Here is a 17,167-nt window from a genome sequence, read left to right on the forward strand (position 1 = left end):
CGTTGCGTTTAGTGGGGTTGTTTCTGTTTGTGTTTGTGTTCCCGAGATTAGTGATGGGAAACCGAGGCTTTCTGAAGCGTTTGAGGCTTTCATCAAATTGTGCAGGAAAAAGGTTCATTACTCGAAGCTTTTAACACAATGCGCATTAGCGACATCTGGTGGTCAGACTTGTTTTCTCCACCATATCTAACAAATCACCGCAGAGCAGAAAAAGCATGTGACCAAACAAAGCTTCGAAAGTCCATGACACACAAGTGTGGAATCAATACAGTTCTATCTAATCTCATCTAAATTAATTTGTGCGAATGAGACCACTACTCCTGTCATGTGTAGCCTGGTCAACGGATTCACATTCACATGTGATCATAATTATAGTAATTGTAATTGAAAAAAATATTTCTGTTTTACAAAAATATATAGGGAAGTGTAGTGTTAAAAAAATGTAAATAATGCCTCCCCCATAATCATTTCCCTTTTTATGCATGAGATGAGGTTTAGAAGCGACAATTTTTTTCAGATCAGCTGTCCTGACCTTCCGATACTGCATGACGTTCGAAGCTTCAAACTTCATCAATCACGTTGTATTATCATTTCGATACAAGCATCGGTACAGTGAGTGATAGGCTACAATAATGCTTTGAAAACTGCGTCGGAGCATCAACCGTCCCATCCGAGATTCTGTTTTGTGAAGTTTTGAGTTTGTTTCTGAATAAAGCTGCTGCACTTCGATCCTGTTTTGTCTCTGCTGCAACCACCTTGTAACAACCACCTTGTAACAGTATGAGTCTATTTTTCCCCCCGAAAATCCTGCATAGTGCACTTTTAAGGTGATGAAAATAGAAAAAATACTGTATCAATATGCCAAAAACTGTCCATCCAACAAAACTGAGAATGCCAATAAGAAACTTGTAAGCAACACTTTTCATACAATTATTTTATTTTTACTTTATACAAATTACACAGAGTTGAGAGTGAATATTCTGTTAGGTGACAAACACTGTCAGAAAAAAATACATCAAATGTTGTAACAGTCAAGTGCAGTAAAGTTTATTTTTATCTTCTTGTCTTTTGATTTCAGGTTGATTTTGGTTTTGCAAAAGAGCTTTCTCGGGGTGAAAAGACATACTCGTTTTGCGGTACTCCTGAGTATATGTCTCCAGAGATCATTCAGAACCAAGGCCATGACTTTGCTGCTGACTTCTGGTCACTTGGTGTTCTAATCTATGAGCTACTTGTGGGCAGGTACGAAGTTTTCTCATATATTGTTTTCTGCAAGCCTCAACAGTAAATCCGGGTGTACGTGGTACATGAGTTTTCGATGATGTCTTGAGGTTAATGTTTGTCTCAATGAAGGGGTTATATATATATATATAAAAAAAAAAATCTGATTAAAATGCTGCAAGTTCCCATGCTTCAGAAATCCTGGATTGTTATGATCATGTAAAATTGATACCAGTGTCTAGTCCCTGGATGAAATCAGGCTGCTATATTATGATAATATCTTTATTATCAACAAGTACCCTATATACTTGATCACATTTTCTCTTGCTATTCCAAACACTTACAGCAGCCAAAGAAAAATTTACATCTAAGAGTCAAGGCCAAAGAGACCAACTAAAGCAAACACTGACCTCCTCAATGGTGAAAATTAAATTGAACTATTACTTTCAAACAAACTTATTTTAAGAGGTTCAGTCCTGTGTCTGCTAGGAAACTTTATAAGAATGTAAGGGGACAATGTTCGATCAATGTTATCACTAAACATGTTTGAAATGGTTTTTTTTTAGAGAGTGCTATCCTACTTTTTAGTACATTCTGGTAACAAAATAAAATTAGCTACAGAAAACATTACAAGAACACAACATAATGCTCTTAAAACATTCATAGAACAATACTTTTTTTTGCTGGAATAAGCTCATATTGACTGGGTCATGCGACTGCCACAACTCATCGTGCAGTACAGTTGTGCCGTGTACTATCTGTTTTGACACGATTATCAGGTTAACTAACTCGTAAGGTGCGCAATGGCTCACAGCCCGCCTTAAATTATCATTTTCATCAATGAAGTGAAGGGGAGTATGGGGGTTTACAAACAATAACTTTTAGGGCCCTATCACACACCTGGCGCAATGGGGAGCCAGGTACGCATAAGTGTTGTTTGCTAGTTTGCATTTAACAAATGCCTTTGCGCCCATGGGCTGCTGGTCTGAAAACGAGATGTGTTCAGGTGCATTGTTGGCACGTTGCTATTTTGAGGAACTGAAATAGACTGTGCCATTGACCAACTGAAACCTGATTTTGTTTGTTATTTAAAGAGCGTGTTAGTAATATGCGCCTAGAGGCGGGTCCAGAGCGCGCGTACACTTTATCCCATAGATGGTCTGCTTGCGCGCTTTAACTTCGCACACGAGCAGATCCGTTTCCTCGCTAAAGAAGTGTTCAGTTTTTCCGCTTGCAAATTGCGCCATGTAAATAGTGAATCCGCCATGGCGCGAGCGCAACTGGCTTTTAAAGGGAATGGGAGATGAGACTGTGATTGGTTTATTACACGTTACGCCCAAAACACACCCATTACTCATTAAGAGAACAAACACAACCCTTTTAGACCATGCGCCAGGTGACCATTTTCCCCGTCGTTAAAGTAGCAAAAGTGGATTTAGGCCCTATTTTCACGCCCTAAGTGTGCTTGCACCGTGCGCTTTAGACCATGCGCTTAGATCATTGATATAGGGCCCTCAATTTGGATACAGTGGACAAGGTGGAGCTAATCCAGCCAATCGCATTGCAGATATTATATATACGGAACAGTCACTTGTGTGAATTTCTCGCAGGCATTTATGATAACTCTCCCCCCTCTTTTATTTGTCCTAAAGCCCACCCTTCTCCAGTTCAGAACCTCAGAAGATATATGCCAAGATCTTGGATGGTGTGCTTAATTTCCCTTCATATATGGGGGAAGGTGCCAAATCTCTCATCACTAAATTGTGCAGGTAATTACAGAAACTATTACGAAAGCTCTGGCTTGTTTTAACATGTAGTGAATTTATTTGGCGCAGTTTGTGATTTGTTTTCTATCTGAGAAGTAATAAATGTATTTTTTCCCAGTTTATTTTTTTTAACCCAGTTAAACCGTTTTTTTAGGTATTTACATTGCTAATTTTCAGTTTATGTGTTATTTAAATGTCTTCCAGGCCACGTCCTGGACAGCGTTTGGGCAATACGAAAAATGGAATCAAAGATGTCAGAAATCACAGGTGACCTTTATGAATGTGTATTGTGCTTAGTTCAGATTAATATTTCCAATAAATATAAATATTTTCATATCACACATTTCATATAGATGTGCTAGTAATTTGTGTAGCATTTGTGCTGTTTCTATTGTTATTAATGACAAATTTTCCCTCAATTATCTCTCAGGTGGTTTAACAGCATTAACTGGCATAAATTAAGAATGGGACAACTGGAAGCACCGACTGTACGACTCATAAGAAAGGTCACATTTTTAACTTAAATCATATTCTTTACACAGATCATCTGACACAATGTAAAAAAAATATTTAGCAAGAATGTTTCTTTTTAGTACAAAGCTCAAAATATATTTTCAATTATCAGTGAAGGCCAATGGGCAAATTTGAAAATCAGGTTTCAGACGCTTTTTAAACTTTTTTAGGATGAAACTCAATGCATACTGTAAAACATAAAAAGTCTTAAAAAAATGGTCAAATGACTGTCAATAATAGTGCAAAATCTTTATTAAACATCTTATCAGAAACAATTAGTTCTCATATATTTCCTGAATTTTTACTAACAAAAGACAAAAAACACACTGTAAAAGTGAATAACATGTACAATATGATTTACTGTGACTATACGTCACTACATCAGTAACTGCACAATTATTGTCTTTTAAATAAAGCAACATACTGCATGTCACTGTTCCTCTGCTCATCCTGGACTGAAGCTCAGGCTCTACTCTTCAGCACAATGGTGACCCACAAAACACACCATACAGAAACACTTTAAATCCCAAGAGAACATTATAACAGATCTCTCAAGATCTCAGCATCTTCACTTATTACAATCCAGACTGTATTTATTTCATACTAACATTTTTATTGAGAATTAATAGAGGTTTAGAAGTTGATGTTTTACTGAAAATAATAAAGTTTGATGTCACCATTTTGGTTATCAGTGTTTGCTTTAGTTGGGCTCTTGACCATTCAGTTTTAACGGTAGGTTTTCTCTGGCTGTTTCAAATGTGTATCTCTGTGTTTGATGGGTAGTGACCTGATAAATTGATACCACCTGAAGTTTTTATGTCTAATTAAGTCATTAAATATTAGTTGTGAATGTCGCATGCCAATACTACGGTTGTAATTCCTGCAGTGCTGTGAAGGTCTGAAAGAATTTATCAAGTTATTATACAGAATATGTTATGACAGGGTCATATAGAGTAGACTCACACAGACATCAATAATCAGTGTATGAATCACAACAATGGTGACAATGAAAAAATTCAGATCAACTCTGAAATCGTCATAAAACAAGCTACTAAAGTCACAAAAAAGCTTTGTTGATTGTCCCCATTGTTGAGATTCATATGTTGATTCTTGATGTATCTACATTATCTATAGATTAGCTCAAAACATTTTCAGGATAATATATATTATTACAAGGGTCTTGTGAAAAATTGTGACATTAACCACAATCTATATAAAATTAAACTCCCTCTCTTTATCATGTAACCTCAGCTGCTATATTCAGAGATTCAACCCAACATCATATCAGTTATTTTTTTTTACAATATGGTTGTGATAATTGAGGAAATACCTGTAAAATAAACAGATACAGGTGTTTTATTTTAATGTTACAGGGTTTTATTTTTATTTATTTTTTTGTTGGGGGGGGGGTGTTCTGTTGATATTTAATTAGATTATATTTGGAATTTTACATACATTTTTATGGAATTTAAGAAAACAGAAAAAATACTGTATGAAAAATACAGTACATTTTCTGTATAAAAAAATGTGAATAACTGCAATTTGTCATTAATGTCGTAATACCTAAAATAACAGCTGAATTTTTAATTTACAGATATTATTTGTAATTTTACAGAGTTTTGAGTATGAACAAAAAAAAAATCAGTTATTTTCTGTAAAATTCGTTTTTTTTTTACATAAGCTTCAAAGTAACACAGTCTGTTTTGACTGATTGTGTCTATGTGTGTGTGTTTTTTTTTTTAGGGTCCCTGCTATATAAACTTTGACCGCTACCCCTATGATAAGATTCAAGCAGAGGAGGAGTTTTCAGACTGGGATCGTGATTTCTGAACATCAGCCAATTCTTGAGGTTTCTGACTGCGCTCTCACGTACAGTAAAACATCCATAAGATATCTCAAGTTATATACTCTGAAGTATACTCAAGGTTAAATATTCTTATCAGCATTATGTTAAAGGAAGATTAGAACAGTAATTTTATGACTCTTGCCATACAGTATGATGGAACTTTAGAGTCTTTCACAGACTTAAGTAAAAATGATTTCCACTACAGGAAATTCTAGATAAATTTTGAGCCAGCAAAATTTAAAATCTCCTGTTTTTTTACATAGACGTTTTATTCTTAAATTATTTCAGATATTGTGATGATTGGAAGACCAGCAATTTATAAGGGTCCAGATTATTGAAGTTTCACACTAGAAAATTAACATTTTAAAATAACATTTATCATCTTATTTTTCTATTTAATGCGAGAAGCTACAGACAAATCCAAATGAAGGTACAAATCCTGGACTTCTGATATAATATGTGTTCCCTTTCAATCACTGTACCTTTGTGGGAATAAAAAAAAACATGCACATGTAAGACCATTATGCCATTCTTGTTCAGACCTATTGGTTGGTTAATTTATAACAATGTGAATTTATAATTAAATACTAGTTACTCTATTTACATTATTTTGAATGAACTGACATGTATATATATATATTAATGTGATTTACCTTAATAATTTTTATTTGACATTTTTTTGCAACCTGATACATATTTTTTAATTCAAATGACTGCGATTCTGGTTTTGTGCTATTATTGTTAAGGTATTATGATAAATAATTATAGTGACAACATATAATGAAAATAGTAATTGAAAGACAGCATAATGTCTTTTTTAAAGTACTGAAAAGCAGCATTTCTGCTGCAGTTATGGAACAAATAAACTTTTTTTCTGTGCTGATGCCTCTAAGGAATAATGTTGGAAATCTGTAAGTCAAATGAAAGTCAAGTCAAATGTATTTGTATAAAGCTTTTCCCAATGTATGTTGTTCCAAGGCAGCTTTACAGAAAGTTATATTGTATGTCTAAAATGGCTTGCATAAAGCAAGTTTGAGATATGAAGATAGATAGATATGACAATCTATCTATACTGTATTTATTGTTCCCTTTCAGTCAGTCACGTTCAACATTTCGTCAGAACGACTGAAGAATTGGGATCTCGCCTGAGAGCCCAATCACCTTTGAGTGTAAACTAAACAAGCCAATGCAAAATCCCTGTGGAACTCCAGCTGATCTGGACGGTACACGGATTACTTAAGTGGTCTACCCCATGAAGTGGTAGACACGATCACTTCAGCTAGAGCCCCCTCTACGGGGTGCACTTGTGCTTTGGAGTGAAGCCTGTTTGTTGATTGATGTTCTTCTCCCGAGAAGACCCCCGGAAACACCCGATCAGAGTTGTTTATTTTCAGCCTGAATCTTAATAAACTGTGTATGTTCATTGGCCAGACTTTCACGTAATCCTGAGACCCCACCACTCCCTTCAAGGACCAGGTGGTGATCCTGCAAGACCCATCCCTTGCTTTGCTCTCTCCCATCCGTGATTTGCGCCTGTATGTTAACCGAACGCAGAGCTTCAGGTCCTCAGACCAGCTCATTGTCTATGGAGGCAAGCAGAAGGGAAAGGCTGTTTCTAAGCAGAGGTTGGCGTACCAGGCCCAAGGCGAGCTGTGCCCCCTTGGGGTTAGAGCTCACTCTACCAGGAGTGTTGCTTCCTCCTGGGCACTGTCTCACGGTGCCTTGCTGTCTGACATATGTAGAGCTGCGGGCTGGGCGACACCACCTAACACGTTTGCTAGATTTTATAATCTCTGTGTAGAGCCTGTGTCCTCCCATGTACTTGCTACCAGTAGCAAGTAATCGGGAGGGCCCCGCTCTGTCTCTGTGGGATCCTAATTCGTCAGTCGTTCTGACGTAACGTCGAACGTGACTGAGTGATAGGGAACGTTTACAGTAGGTTACTATTGTAACCAATGGAGACATTACGTCCCATCGCCACAATTGCTGCACCACTGCTAAGCGGCCGGGTTATCAGCTCAGCACCTGAGTGCAATTTTAGTTTACACTCAAAGGTGATTGGGCTCTCAGGCTCTCTTCGTTCTGACGTGACGTGACGTGACGTCTCCGTTCCCTCCTGCAGGGCAGATGGTTAGCGTTCAATGCCATGGAGGACTCTAGCCTAGAAGCCTCAGTAAAACTGGTCAAGACTGGTTTACAATCACAACCAATGAAACGCTTGAATGCTATTGGTTTGTGCTATAGTTGGTCTTTGGAAGCAGAAAAGCCTTCAAAAGGAAGAGACTGAAAATAAGTCTTGATGAGTCTTGGAGTGCATGGAGATGACCAAGAAAGATTTCTTCAAAAATACTGATTCATTCACAAAAGGAAGCACCACTAATTCCCATTTACTGTCAAGATTTATTGCCACAGAACAGCCACTGGAAACATCAACATGAAATAAAAAAGGCTGGTGCAGTTAAGAACACATTAACAATCACACTTATTATCAGCTTTAGTCCCCTTATTTTGGTTAAAAAAGATGCGGAGCACCAATTTACAAATAGCGAGTGTAAACTAACATACAATCATTTGTCAACTATGATTATTACTTTTCATATTTCTCCTCTAAAATATTTGACATTTGCCATAAAGGGACCCTACAGTTTGAAAGTACAGAATCTAATTACAAAATGCAATATATTCTAATTTGCATGCTCACATATGGGAGATGACTCAGTCTCTGTGCTTTATAGAAATGTAAAGCACATTTAATAAACAAAAGCTTTAAGCCTGTAAAAAATGGTTCTAGCACAGTTTCATTTGTTATTAATCTACGATAACACTTCTTCTAACCTCTGCTCTTCACCTTTTGAAGCCTGAAACTGCTCTTACATTGAGATCAGTTTGTGCACCATCTTTCCAAAGGACAGTATGTGAGCTGTTTATAATTTAACATGAAGTTTTGAAATCAAGTGATCTTCAAATGCATCTCTTGAACAGACCCTTCAAAACTCACAAATGCACATATTGCTATGTAGGTATAACTGAACCCAAACATAAGTAGCTTATTTTTCTTTTTCTTTCATATCTTCACTGATATGCAGCCAATATAATAGAAACAAGGTTCTCAAAAGCCTTTGGATACCCATTTTTATGGAGCTTTATGTCACCATGTAGCATATGGTAAATCGAATAAACACAGCTCATTGGAAAAACATGCCTCTACATTTTTGTACAACTCCAAGAACATACCTACTGTATTATACATACAATTCACTGCAGTTTTCATCTGAAATTAATACTAGAGGCAGTAAAATGGCAACCTTTATACCCCTTTCACACAAATGATGATTACAGGGGCAGATTATCTAACACAGTCTTACCCCAAAACGTCACATACTGACGGGTCTTGACCATACGGCAACATACGACGAAAAGGGTACCCTTTAACGTCCATGTGTGACGATTCGGGTATGGTTGGGTTTAGGTATGCGTTAGGGTACAGCTAGGAGGCGCTGCTGGTGCGCTTATGTCTGCGTCTCATATTGACGTTATAGGGGTACCCTTTTCGTCGTATGTTGACGTATGGTCAAGACCCGTCAGTATATGACGTTTTGGGGTGAGACCGGGCTGGATTATCTATTAATAATATTGTGCAAGGAACTATGCAAAAGTCTATATGAAAGGGTTCATCCAAAAATGAAAATTCTGTCAGTAATTACTCAACCTCATGTTTTTCTAACCCCATAAGACTTTCATACATCTCCAGAACACAAATTAAGATATTTTTGCAATCTGAGAGCTGTCTCACTCCTTCTGGCTGCAAGGTAATTTCATCTGCCAGCCCAGAAAAGTTAGTAAAGACATTAATAAAATAGTCAAAGTGACTACAGTGGCTCAACCTTAACTTTATCAAGCGACAAGAATACTTTTTGTAAAACCAAAGCAAAACCAAACAAAAATAATGACTTTATTCAACTATCATTTTTTTCTGTGTGGGTCCCTGACGTGAGTTCACGAGAACTGAGAAGATGGGTCTCGGTGTAGTTTTTAAAATGGTTCTAAAGTGTGCATTTCCTGGATGTCCGAATTGTGAGAAACCAATGAGAAACCACGCCTTACCAATGCCGCAAAAAGAATGGCTTACCTTTCACACTTTCCATGATCGTGAGTGTCATCTTCTCAGTTCTCGCGCATGCGTTGTGGCGTTCTCGTGAACTCACGTCAGAGGCCCACACAGAAGAAAATGAATACCGGTAGTTGAATAAAGTCGTTTTTCTTTTTTTTCTTCTTTTTTTGCGCACAAAAAGTATTCTCGTCACTTGATAAACTTAAGGTTGAGCCACTGTATACACTTGGACTATTTTAACAATGTCTTTTCTGGGCCGGCAGATGAAATTACCTAGAAGCCTATGAAGGAGTGATCCAGCTCTCAGATTTCATCAAAGATATCTTAATTTGTGTTCCGAAGATGAATGAAAGTCTTATGGGGTTGGAACAACATGAGGGTGAGTAATTACTGACAGAATTTTCCTTTTTTGGGTGAACTAACCCTTTAAGGGTGTGTTCACACATGTAATTCGGTTCTCTATTTATTTTGGTCTGAGCCAAAAAAGAAAAAAAATACATTTAGTCCTGGTTTGCTTAGTGTTCACACTATCATTTTAAGGTCAAATCTAAAAGTACAAAAAAGGGGGAAAAAAAAGAAACAACTTGTATGATGTATATTTTTTTATGGAACTTTACGGTGTGCTGGGCTAAATGCATCAGCTGAAATATAAACTGTGAAAAGGTGTCAAAACAGTGCCAAGAGTTCCTCCACTACACATAAGTGAAGATCTGCTGCAAGGAGACGGCATTTCCAATGGGCAACATTTCGACTATTACAAAAACAAAAAAGTCATAGACCTCATAAGTCATGGTAAAAAACAGGTAGGGTTGCATCTTATGACATCATCAAGTCCTGATTTGTTTTAATGTCTTTGGTCCATGTTGCGTTCATATATCCATCAAACCACACAGTTCTTCTGGAAGTGGACCGACACTCATCTTTTCAGCAGTCTCTATCCACTTGTTTGGTGTGCACCAGGGTTCAGATGCCAGCGTTCGCATTTATTCAAATGAACGGCACTAATGCTGCGTTCACACCATTGACTTTGTCGTTGCATGTCACCAGTGGGTGGCGTTGAGGTCGCTAATGGATGTTCACACTACTGGTTGCCTAGTAACGTGAGAATTACTTTTATGGATGTTACTCCATGTTGTAAACAAATCAATTTTACAATACAAACAAATATTTTGGATAGAAACTCTAAATGGAATCACTACATAAAATGCCAAATATTAAAGATGAACGAGAAACAGCGAGTGCTCTTTGCCATAGCGTCTATTTATCTGCAGCAAAAGGGCAAATGCGGGTCTATATGGGCTCACATTCAGGCTCAGAATCAGTACGGCGAGTTCCACCGAATGTAAACGGAGACATGTCATAAATTATAGGACAGTTGCTGACCTCTAAAATGAGCTTCTCGTTCATCTTGCACCTATTCAACTACATACCTATTGGTTGTCACTCCCGAAAGATCAACCATAAAGTTGAACAGATCTTAACTTTGTCAAGTTGCTGGATACACCCCATCCGCTTGCCAACGGTCGCTGTCGACACAGAAATCGCCTGCTCTCCATTGAAATAATTTGTCTCGCTTTGTCGCTTGTAGTGTGAATGCAGCATAACAGCAATCACACCAGGGTTCATTTTAATAAAACCAAACCTGCCAAGTGTGAACACACCCAAATACAATACTTTTTTATTATTATTTCAGGAGCTTGATGATCATCCTTATTTGTTGTTGTTGTCTAAGCAGAAACGAAACAGAACAGCATTTTACGATTATAATCATATTGAAATCAGCATTTTGTTCAGCCAGAGAAACAAAAATCATAACTTTAATCATTTTAATACACCAATCCTGAATGCTTTCAGTTGTGAGTCTACTACAAGAGAAATACTTTGTCTCTTTTCGAGAGCCTTTGACACCTTTAGAGCTCTGATTCATCTGAGGACACATTTCGTCTATAAATAATCTTGTGTCTGATTCATTCCATCAGGAGTGTCAAGTGGGTACGAGAAGGGCGAAATTTACAGTCATGGCTTGACAACTACAGTAGTCCTTGCAGTGATGCTGGTGCCTTAAAATGTGTCTCGCATCTCCATGGCAACTGTGCATTCTCTCCGTCTCAGCCCAGCGGTCTGGATGTCAGAGGTTGCAGCGCTCACTAAACAGAATAATACATTTACATTCAACTGAGCTGTAATGTGGCATAAGCACAAAAATCATGTATTTTAAATATTTTGGTCTACTTGGATTGCATTGAATGATCATGAAAACTAATTCATTGCATTCAGTAAGTTCATTAATAGTAGTTGTGATGTTACAGGGCATTTTGGGTGGTACCTTGAGGTCTGATTGGTTTGGGTGGAGAAGAATATTTGTGTCAGGATTGTGCATGTGACTTTCACTCCGGGGCAGGAGAATCATTAAACACTGTATAAGAGAATCAGAGATTGAATATTAAACGGCTACACAGAGACACCACCACTTAAATTCACAATAGTGGGAGATAAAACTGTAGGAGACATGCATACGACAGTGTGACATAGCAGGATCATGTGACACTGAAGACTGGAGTAATGATGCTGCTGACAATTCAGCTTCACATCACAGAAATACATTTTAAAATACATTCAAATAGAAAAAGTTATTTTAGGATGTAATAATATTTCACAATATTGGTAGTGTACAGCAGTGGTGTAGTCTAGTTTTTTGTAGTGAGTATACTGTGACCCCCCCCCCCCCCCCCCCCCCGCCTAACCTGTCTCATCACCCCATAAGCACCACCACACTCACTAATGCATACAGTATGCAGCGAAATGTAATTGAGAGCATTATGAGACTAAGTGTTATCAACATGTCAATTTATTATAAGCAACACAAGACTTTAACAGCCAATGACATTTACAGCTGAGGAGACTGGACTGATTTTTTACTGTTTATTGTTAATCACCATTTATCTCAGCCAGTTAAGAGCTACATTTAGCCTTAGATGTTATATGAATATGGTCCCTGAAGCACAGGTTTTATCAGCTGACAATAAAAAAAAAAAAAAAAAAAACATTATAGGCACAAATACAAATTTACTTTTAGAAATGGTGCTTTTGAAAGAAAATGGTGTTATTGTTTTGGCAAGTTTACTGTTTAAATTAAAACATGTATGAACATTTGTGTGATATTCCTTTTTAAAATAAGTTGTAATAGATTTAATTATTATTATTATTTTAAAGAACATTTTACTGTGCAATTTCTTTCATAATTTCTTTGAGTTTATACCGAACTTTTATTTTGACAGGTTGTCGTAAAGACATTACAGTTTCTGTGTGTGTATGATAGGCTACGAATGAATGACGATAGTTTTATCAAATGAAATGGTGAAATTGTCATGAAGTGACTCTCATAGCAGCTCTGTGATGAAGTTCACATGTGTAGCCTACATCATGTCCTCATAGCTACAGTGAAGCGCTGAAAACACCACGAGCGCGAAGTCACGCGCGCTTCAGTGTGTGTGTAGTAGAGCAGTGAGCACACATTGAGCGCTCATTCCCAGAGCGGCGTTGAACAACTGCAGTCTCTTTGAGTTTTTAATATTCACAGACACTAGTCGCGATTTGATTCATTGTACAGCCCTACTTTTGATTTATTCATTCAAAAAAATGACCAAATTCCGTGACGTTCTGCTTTATACAGTTGTGAGTGGATTCCGCGATTTGATCTGTGTCCACTGCTGCAAACACAGACGCGGTGAATTTATGAATGAAAGTGTGAAAGTTCTGTCACAAAATGAAGTTGTTACGTATCCTCAAGCTTTTTTAAGTGGGTATACGGAAATACTTGGCATTTCCTAGTGGGTATACGGCGTATACCTGCGTATCACGTAGACTACACCACTGGTGTACAGTAGATTGACATAAGATGCACTTGTATCATTTTGTTTCAAATGTGTCCTCTGATAATATCAAAACTGCCTCCATACTAGAGGGCCTTCTGTGAGCCTATGAGGGTTGCCATGGGAAACAGTAATTAATTAACCATGAACCGAAGGCACCTGTTCCCAATTATACACTAAGCATCCTCTGATATAGTGGAGTATGTTCTCCCAACGAAATCTCAATACTCTTCTCACATCCTCCTTCACGTCTGCATTGGAAAAGGTCAATGGTTTGAGCTTGTCTAATCTGCATATATTGAAGTTGCACAGACCCATCACGTTCATTAATCGTAGATCAGCTGTGAGCTGTGAATATGCATCAGCAAAAATTTAAATGGGTGTTAAGCTATAATTGTATCCTACTTTATTTTCAACAGAATCCATTGCTATATACAGTAAAGGGGTATTGTAGAACACCAAAACAATGCTAAATACAATGTTAGAAGGTTAGAACGTCGACTTAAGTCCCATGGCACCGTTTCCAGGTCCAAAAAGCTTCTTCGGATCCAAAAAGCAAACAACAAACGCTACTAATATACAATCATGGAAGGAAAAAAAATTGTGATTGAAGAAAAAGTGTCTTGTGACTGTCCAAAACATTTGGTATCTACACAGAACTTCATTAAGTTTGGTGACAACATTTTACAATGTTTACATGGCACCACGACTGGTAGGCTACTGTATTTATTTATTATTGCTTGAAAAAAATTTCACGATTTCAATTCACAAGCTTATGCAATTAATTTGGAAAAATATCAGGTACAGTACCAACATGTTCAATTTTCTCAAGAAAACAAAACAAAAACTCAACTAATGCTGTAAACATGTGAGTCCTGTCAGCTGGTATAATATTAAAGATTAAAATGAACAACTCAAATTAATAATAGTGATCTTAGACGTGTAAATCTGCTTTGTGTGCCTAAACATATTCGGTGACTTCGCGCAGTTGGGTTTTATATACATTGACCCTGTTCGGTGTGGGGTTTCATTAGTTTAATTAAAACGCATACCTTGTCAATACGTGTGCTCGACTTCATGCGGTGCTGCGCAGGCCGAATTGTACATGACATCAAAATACGGCAAGAATGTCTCAAAAGCATTCTTGATGTCATACGCCCAACTGTATGCACAGCACGTTGCTTTTTTTATTTGGTGTAAGATTTACTTGGGCAGCATGAGAACATGAGACAGAGCCTGGAAGCGTGTGTTTCACGCCAAATGTGTGAGAGTTGGCAACCCTGCGTTTGCCTGACAGTGATTTATTTTCTCTGAATCATTAAATTATTGGTGTCCTGTACGCCGTGAGCCTGCAGACTGTAGTGTACCGTAACGTTTAAAAGCTTAGCTTAAAGGTGTGCTATAAATTAATATAGTGCTCCTAAACGGCTGCTGAGATTGTATTCTCACTTGAAATGGAGTAGGCTTGGACCTGGAAGCAGTATTCAATAAACAAGCAGATAGCAAGGGCACAGGAAAAAAAAGTGCTGGGAGTATAGTAATGCAGCACATCAAAAACAGGAATGGGGCAAACAAGCTGCGCTGCCACAACACATTCTTGCAGTGTTAAAAGCTTTGTTGATTATAATGGGAGCAACGCAGTTTTCTTCCATCACCATGCACCACTCTGTCCAAGTGTGAGAGTAAGTGGAGATTATTGTGCTTAGTGTAAAATGATTTACTTTATTAATTAATTGTTTAAATAGTGGGTGGAGGGATTAGAGAATTCAACACACTGAAGAAGGCCTGCGAACCGTAACATCTGTTATATGATTCCCCTGTGAATTAAAGTGACTAAAAGGATTTAGAATTTTGAGTGCGTATCTATATTCTTGAAGCAATTCAATAGATTAACGCACCAAAACAGAATACAAGGCATGAGACGAGCGAGGTGTAAATGACTCTGTGGAACCATAAAAAAAGGCCAACATTGGCTGTTCACAGTCAAAATTGACCGACCATATAGGACATTATTGGAAAAAGATTGTTTTTGCTTAAATTATGGTGAAATAGAGAAATTTACACATACATAAGATTAAAGGGGTCATGACATTTTTTTATTTATTTTATTATTATGTTCCCTTAGGTGCAATTATAGTATTACTATAGTTTTTTTTTTACAAAAAACTTTTACAATGTAGTGATTTATGACCTTTTCCCACCCTGTTTCTCATCCTCTGATTCAAACAGTCTGTTTTGGGGGTGTTTCCCCTTTAAGAGTTCAGTGTTAACGCCCACTGTTATGATTGGCTAACAATACGTGCACGTATTGGTCGTCGTTGTTGAGCCCAGAATAGTCGGCACGGACTTATCTTTGAGCAACAGTTTTCTGGCAAAGCCAGCATCATATTGGGATTTTTTCCTCAAAACAGTCATCCTTAAAATGTATAGAACAAACGCTTAAATTAACACTGCCGTGACTGGGACGTCCGCAAAAAATAAAGTGCATCCATTTTTCCCTGACGTCTGGATCTTTCGGCAGCGTATTCAAAGATGTTGTTTGTCCACAGCCAGGAACAGCACATCTGCGGCATCGTAATTTTACTGTACACAGACCCACTCGCTGTCCGTCGACTGAACACTTGTGAGACGCGCTGTGCGACGACGATACGAAATGAGCCTAGTTGTCTTGCGCTTAAAGCGTAGTTGTCTTGTGCTGGAGGCGGTCATATGCAAACGCTGGTACGTCACTTCGTACCGTGACGTCACTTCTTACCATGGATCCAGAACGAACTGTATTTAGAGCTTGATTAAATAAATGATTCGTTTATAATGGGGAGGACGTCTTAAGCTATGAAACTTGCAGGACGTTTTAATGGTACAAAGACCTCTTATATACTAAAAGATCAAGGCAAATTTGGTTTCTCATGTCATGACCCCTTTAAGACTAAATTGCCACAAGTGCATAATTTTATTTTATTGTTATACTTCAGGGAAATGTATAACTTGTGAGTAGTTCACAAGTAACATCTTTAAAGAAATAAAAAAAACTCATTACACTCTGGCTGAGTGTAATGAGTGGGTAACTGAGCCATTTTTGACTGGGACCAATACATGAGTGATCCTTTTTCGAAAATCTTAAAGGAATAGTTCGTATTATCATCGTATTATCATCATGTATTAATTTTTTTCTTCTGCTGAACACAAAAGAAGATATTTTGAAGAATGTCGGTAACCAGACAGTTGATGGACCTACTATGGAAGTCAATGGGGTCGACAACTGTTTGTTGAATTCAAATGTTTGAATGTTTGTTGACATTCAAATTCATACAGGTTTGAAACAACTTGAGGGTGAGTAAATGATGACAGAATTTTTATTTTGAATTCCTTTAAGAATGTTAAAAAAAAAGTCTCACACTAGTAATGATGACATTGTGGTGGTGTTCATGTGTGCCAATCTCATCTGAGGGCAGGACTGTTATAATCACATTCACTTACCTTTTGAGTGTGCCTCTGTGCTGGTCGTGGAGGGTTGGGAATGTTCAACTTATAATGTCAAGGAATTTCCTCGCTCCCTCGCTGCAGTGTATGCCTGCAGTTGGGACAGAGTAATACAAAAGATTGTGTGATGTTGTGCCTTCATTATGTGCTGGGCTTTGCAGACATTGTCTTGGAGTGTGGTAGACTTGAGAGAGCTCTCTGTTTCCATTGCAGGTGCTCAGCTGCCACATGCAGTGCTGGAATGCTGACATCCAGTAAATGCCACGAAAATGCTGTCTATACTGACTAATTTTGCAGACGAATGATTAAAAAAAAGACTTTCATGCATTTTAGAGCTATCCAAAAAAAGGGGCGCACT

General features: G+C 37.6%; 1 protein-coding gene and 1 long non-coding RNA gene across 2 annotated transcripts in view; one reads left to right on the forward strand and one right to left on the reverse strand.

Annotated features, from left to right (window-relative positions):
- prkg3 (protein kinase cGMP-dependent 3) overlaps positions 1-6,240 on the forward strand; it is a 43,899-nt gene extending 37,659 nt beyond the window's left edge. The window contains exons 18-22 of the mRNA XM_079583896.1: positions 1,079-1,242; positions 2,874-2,990; positions 3,192-3,254; positions 3,418-3,493; positions 5,244-6,240. Coding sequence (XP_079440022.1) covers positions 1,079-1,242; positions 2,874-2,990; positions 3,192-3,254; positions 3,418-3,493; positions 5,244-5,330 — 507 coding nt within the window. The 3' untranslated portion in view covers positions 5,331-6,240. The remainder of the gene's footprint in view (positions 1-1,078; positions 1,243-2,873; positions 2,991-3,191; positions 3,255-3,417; positions 3,494-5,243) is intronic.
- Positions 6,241-9,846: 3,606 nt separating this feature from the next.
- LOC306983555 lies at positions 9,847-17,099 on the reverse strand. The gene is made up of 3 exons (XR_013794387.1): positions 16,807-17,099; positions 11,784-11,873; positions 9,847-11,604 (listed from the first exon to the last, which is right to left on the reverse strand). It is a non-coding gene; the product is annotated as an uncharacterized lncRNA (long non-coding RNA).
- Positions 17,100-17,167: the final 68 nt, after the last annotated feature.

This window comes from Phoxinus phoxinus, assembly GCF_949152265.1.
Source record: "Phoxinus phoxinus genome assembly, chromosome: 16".
NCBI classification, from domain to species: domain Eukaryota; kingdom Metazoa; phylum Chordata; class Actinopteri; order Cypriniformes; family Leuciscidae; genus Phoxinus; species Phoxinus phoxinus.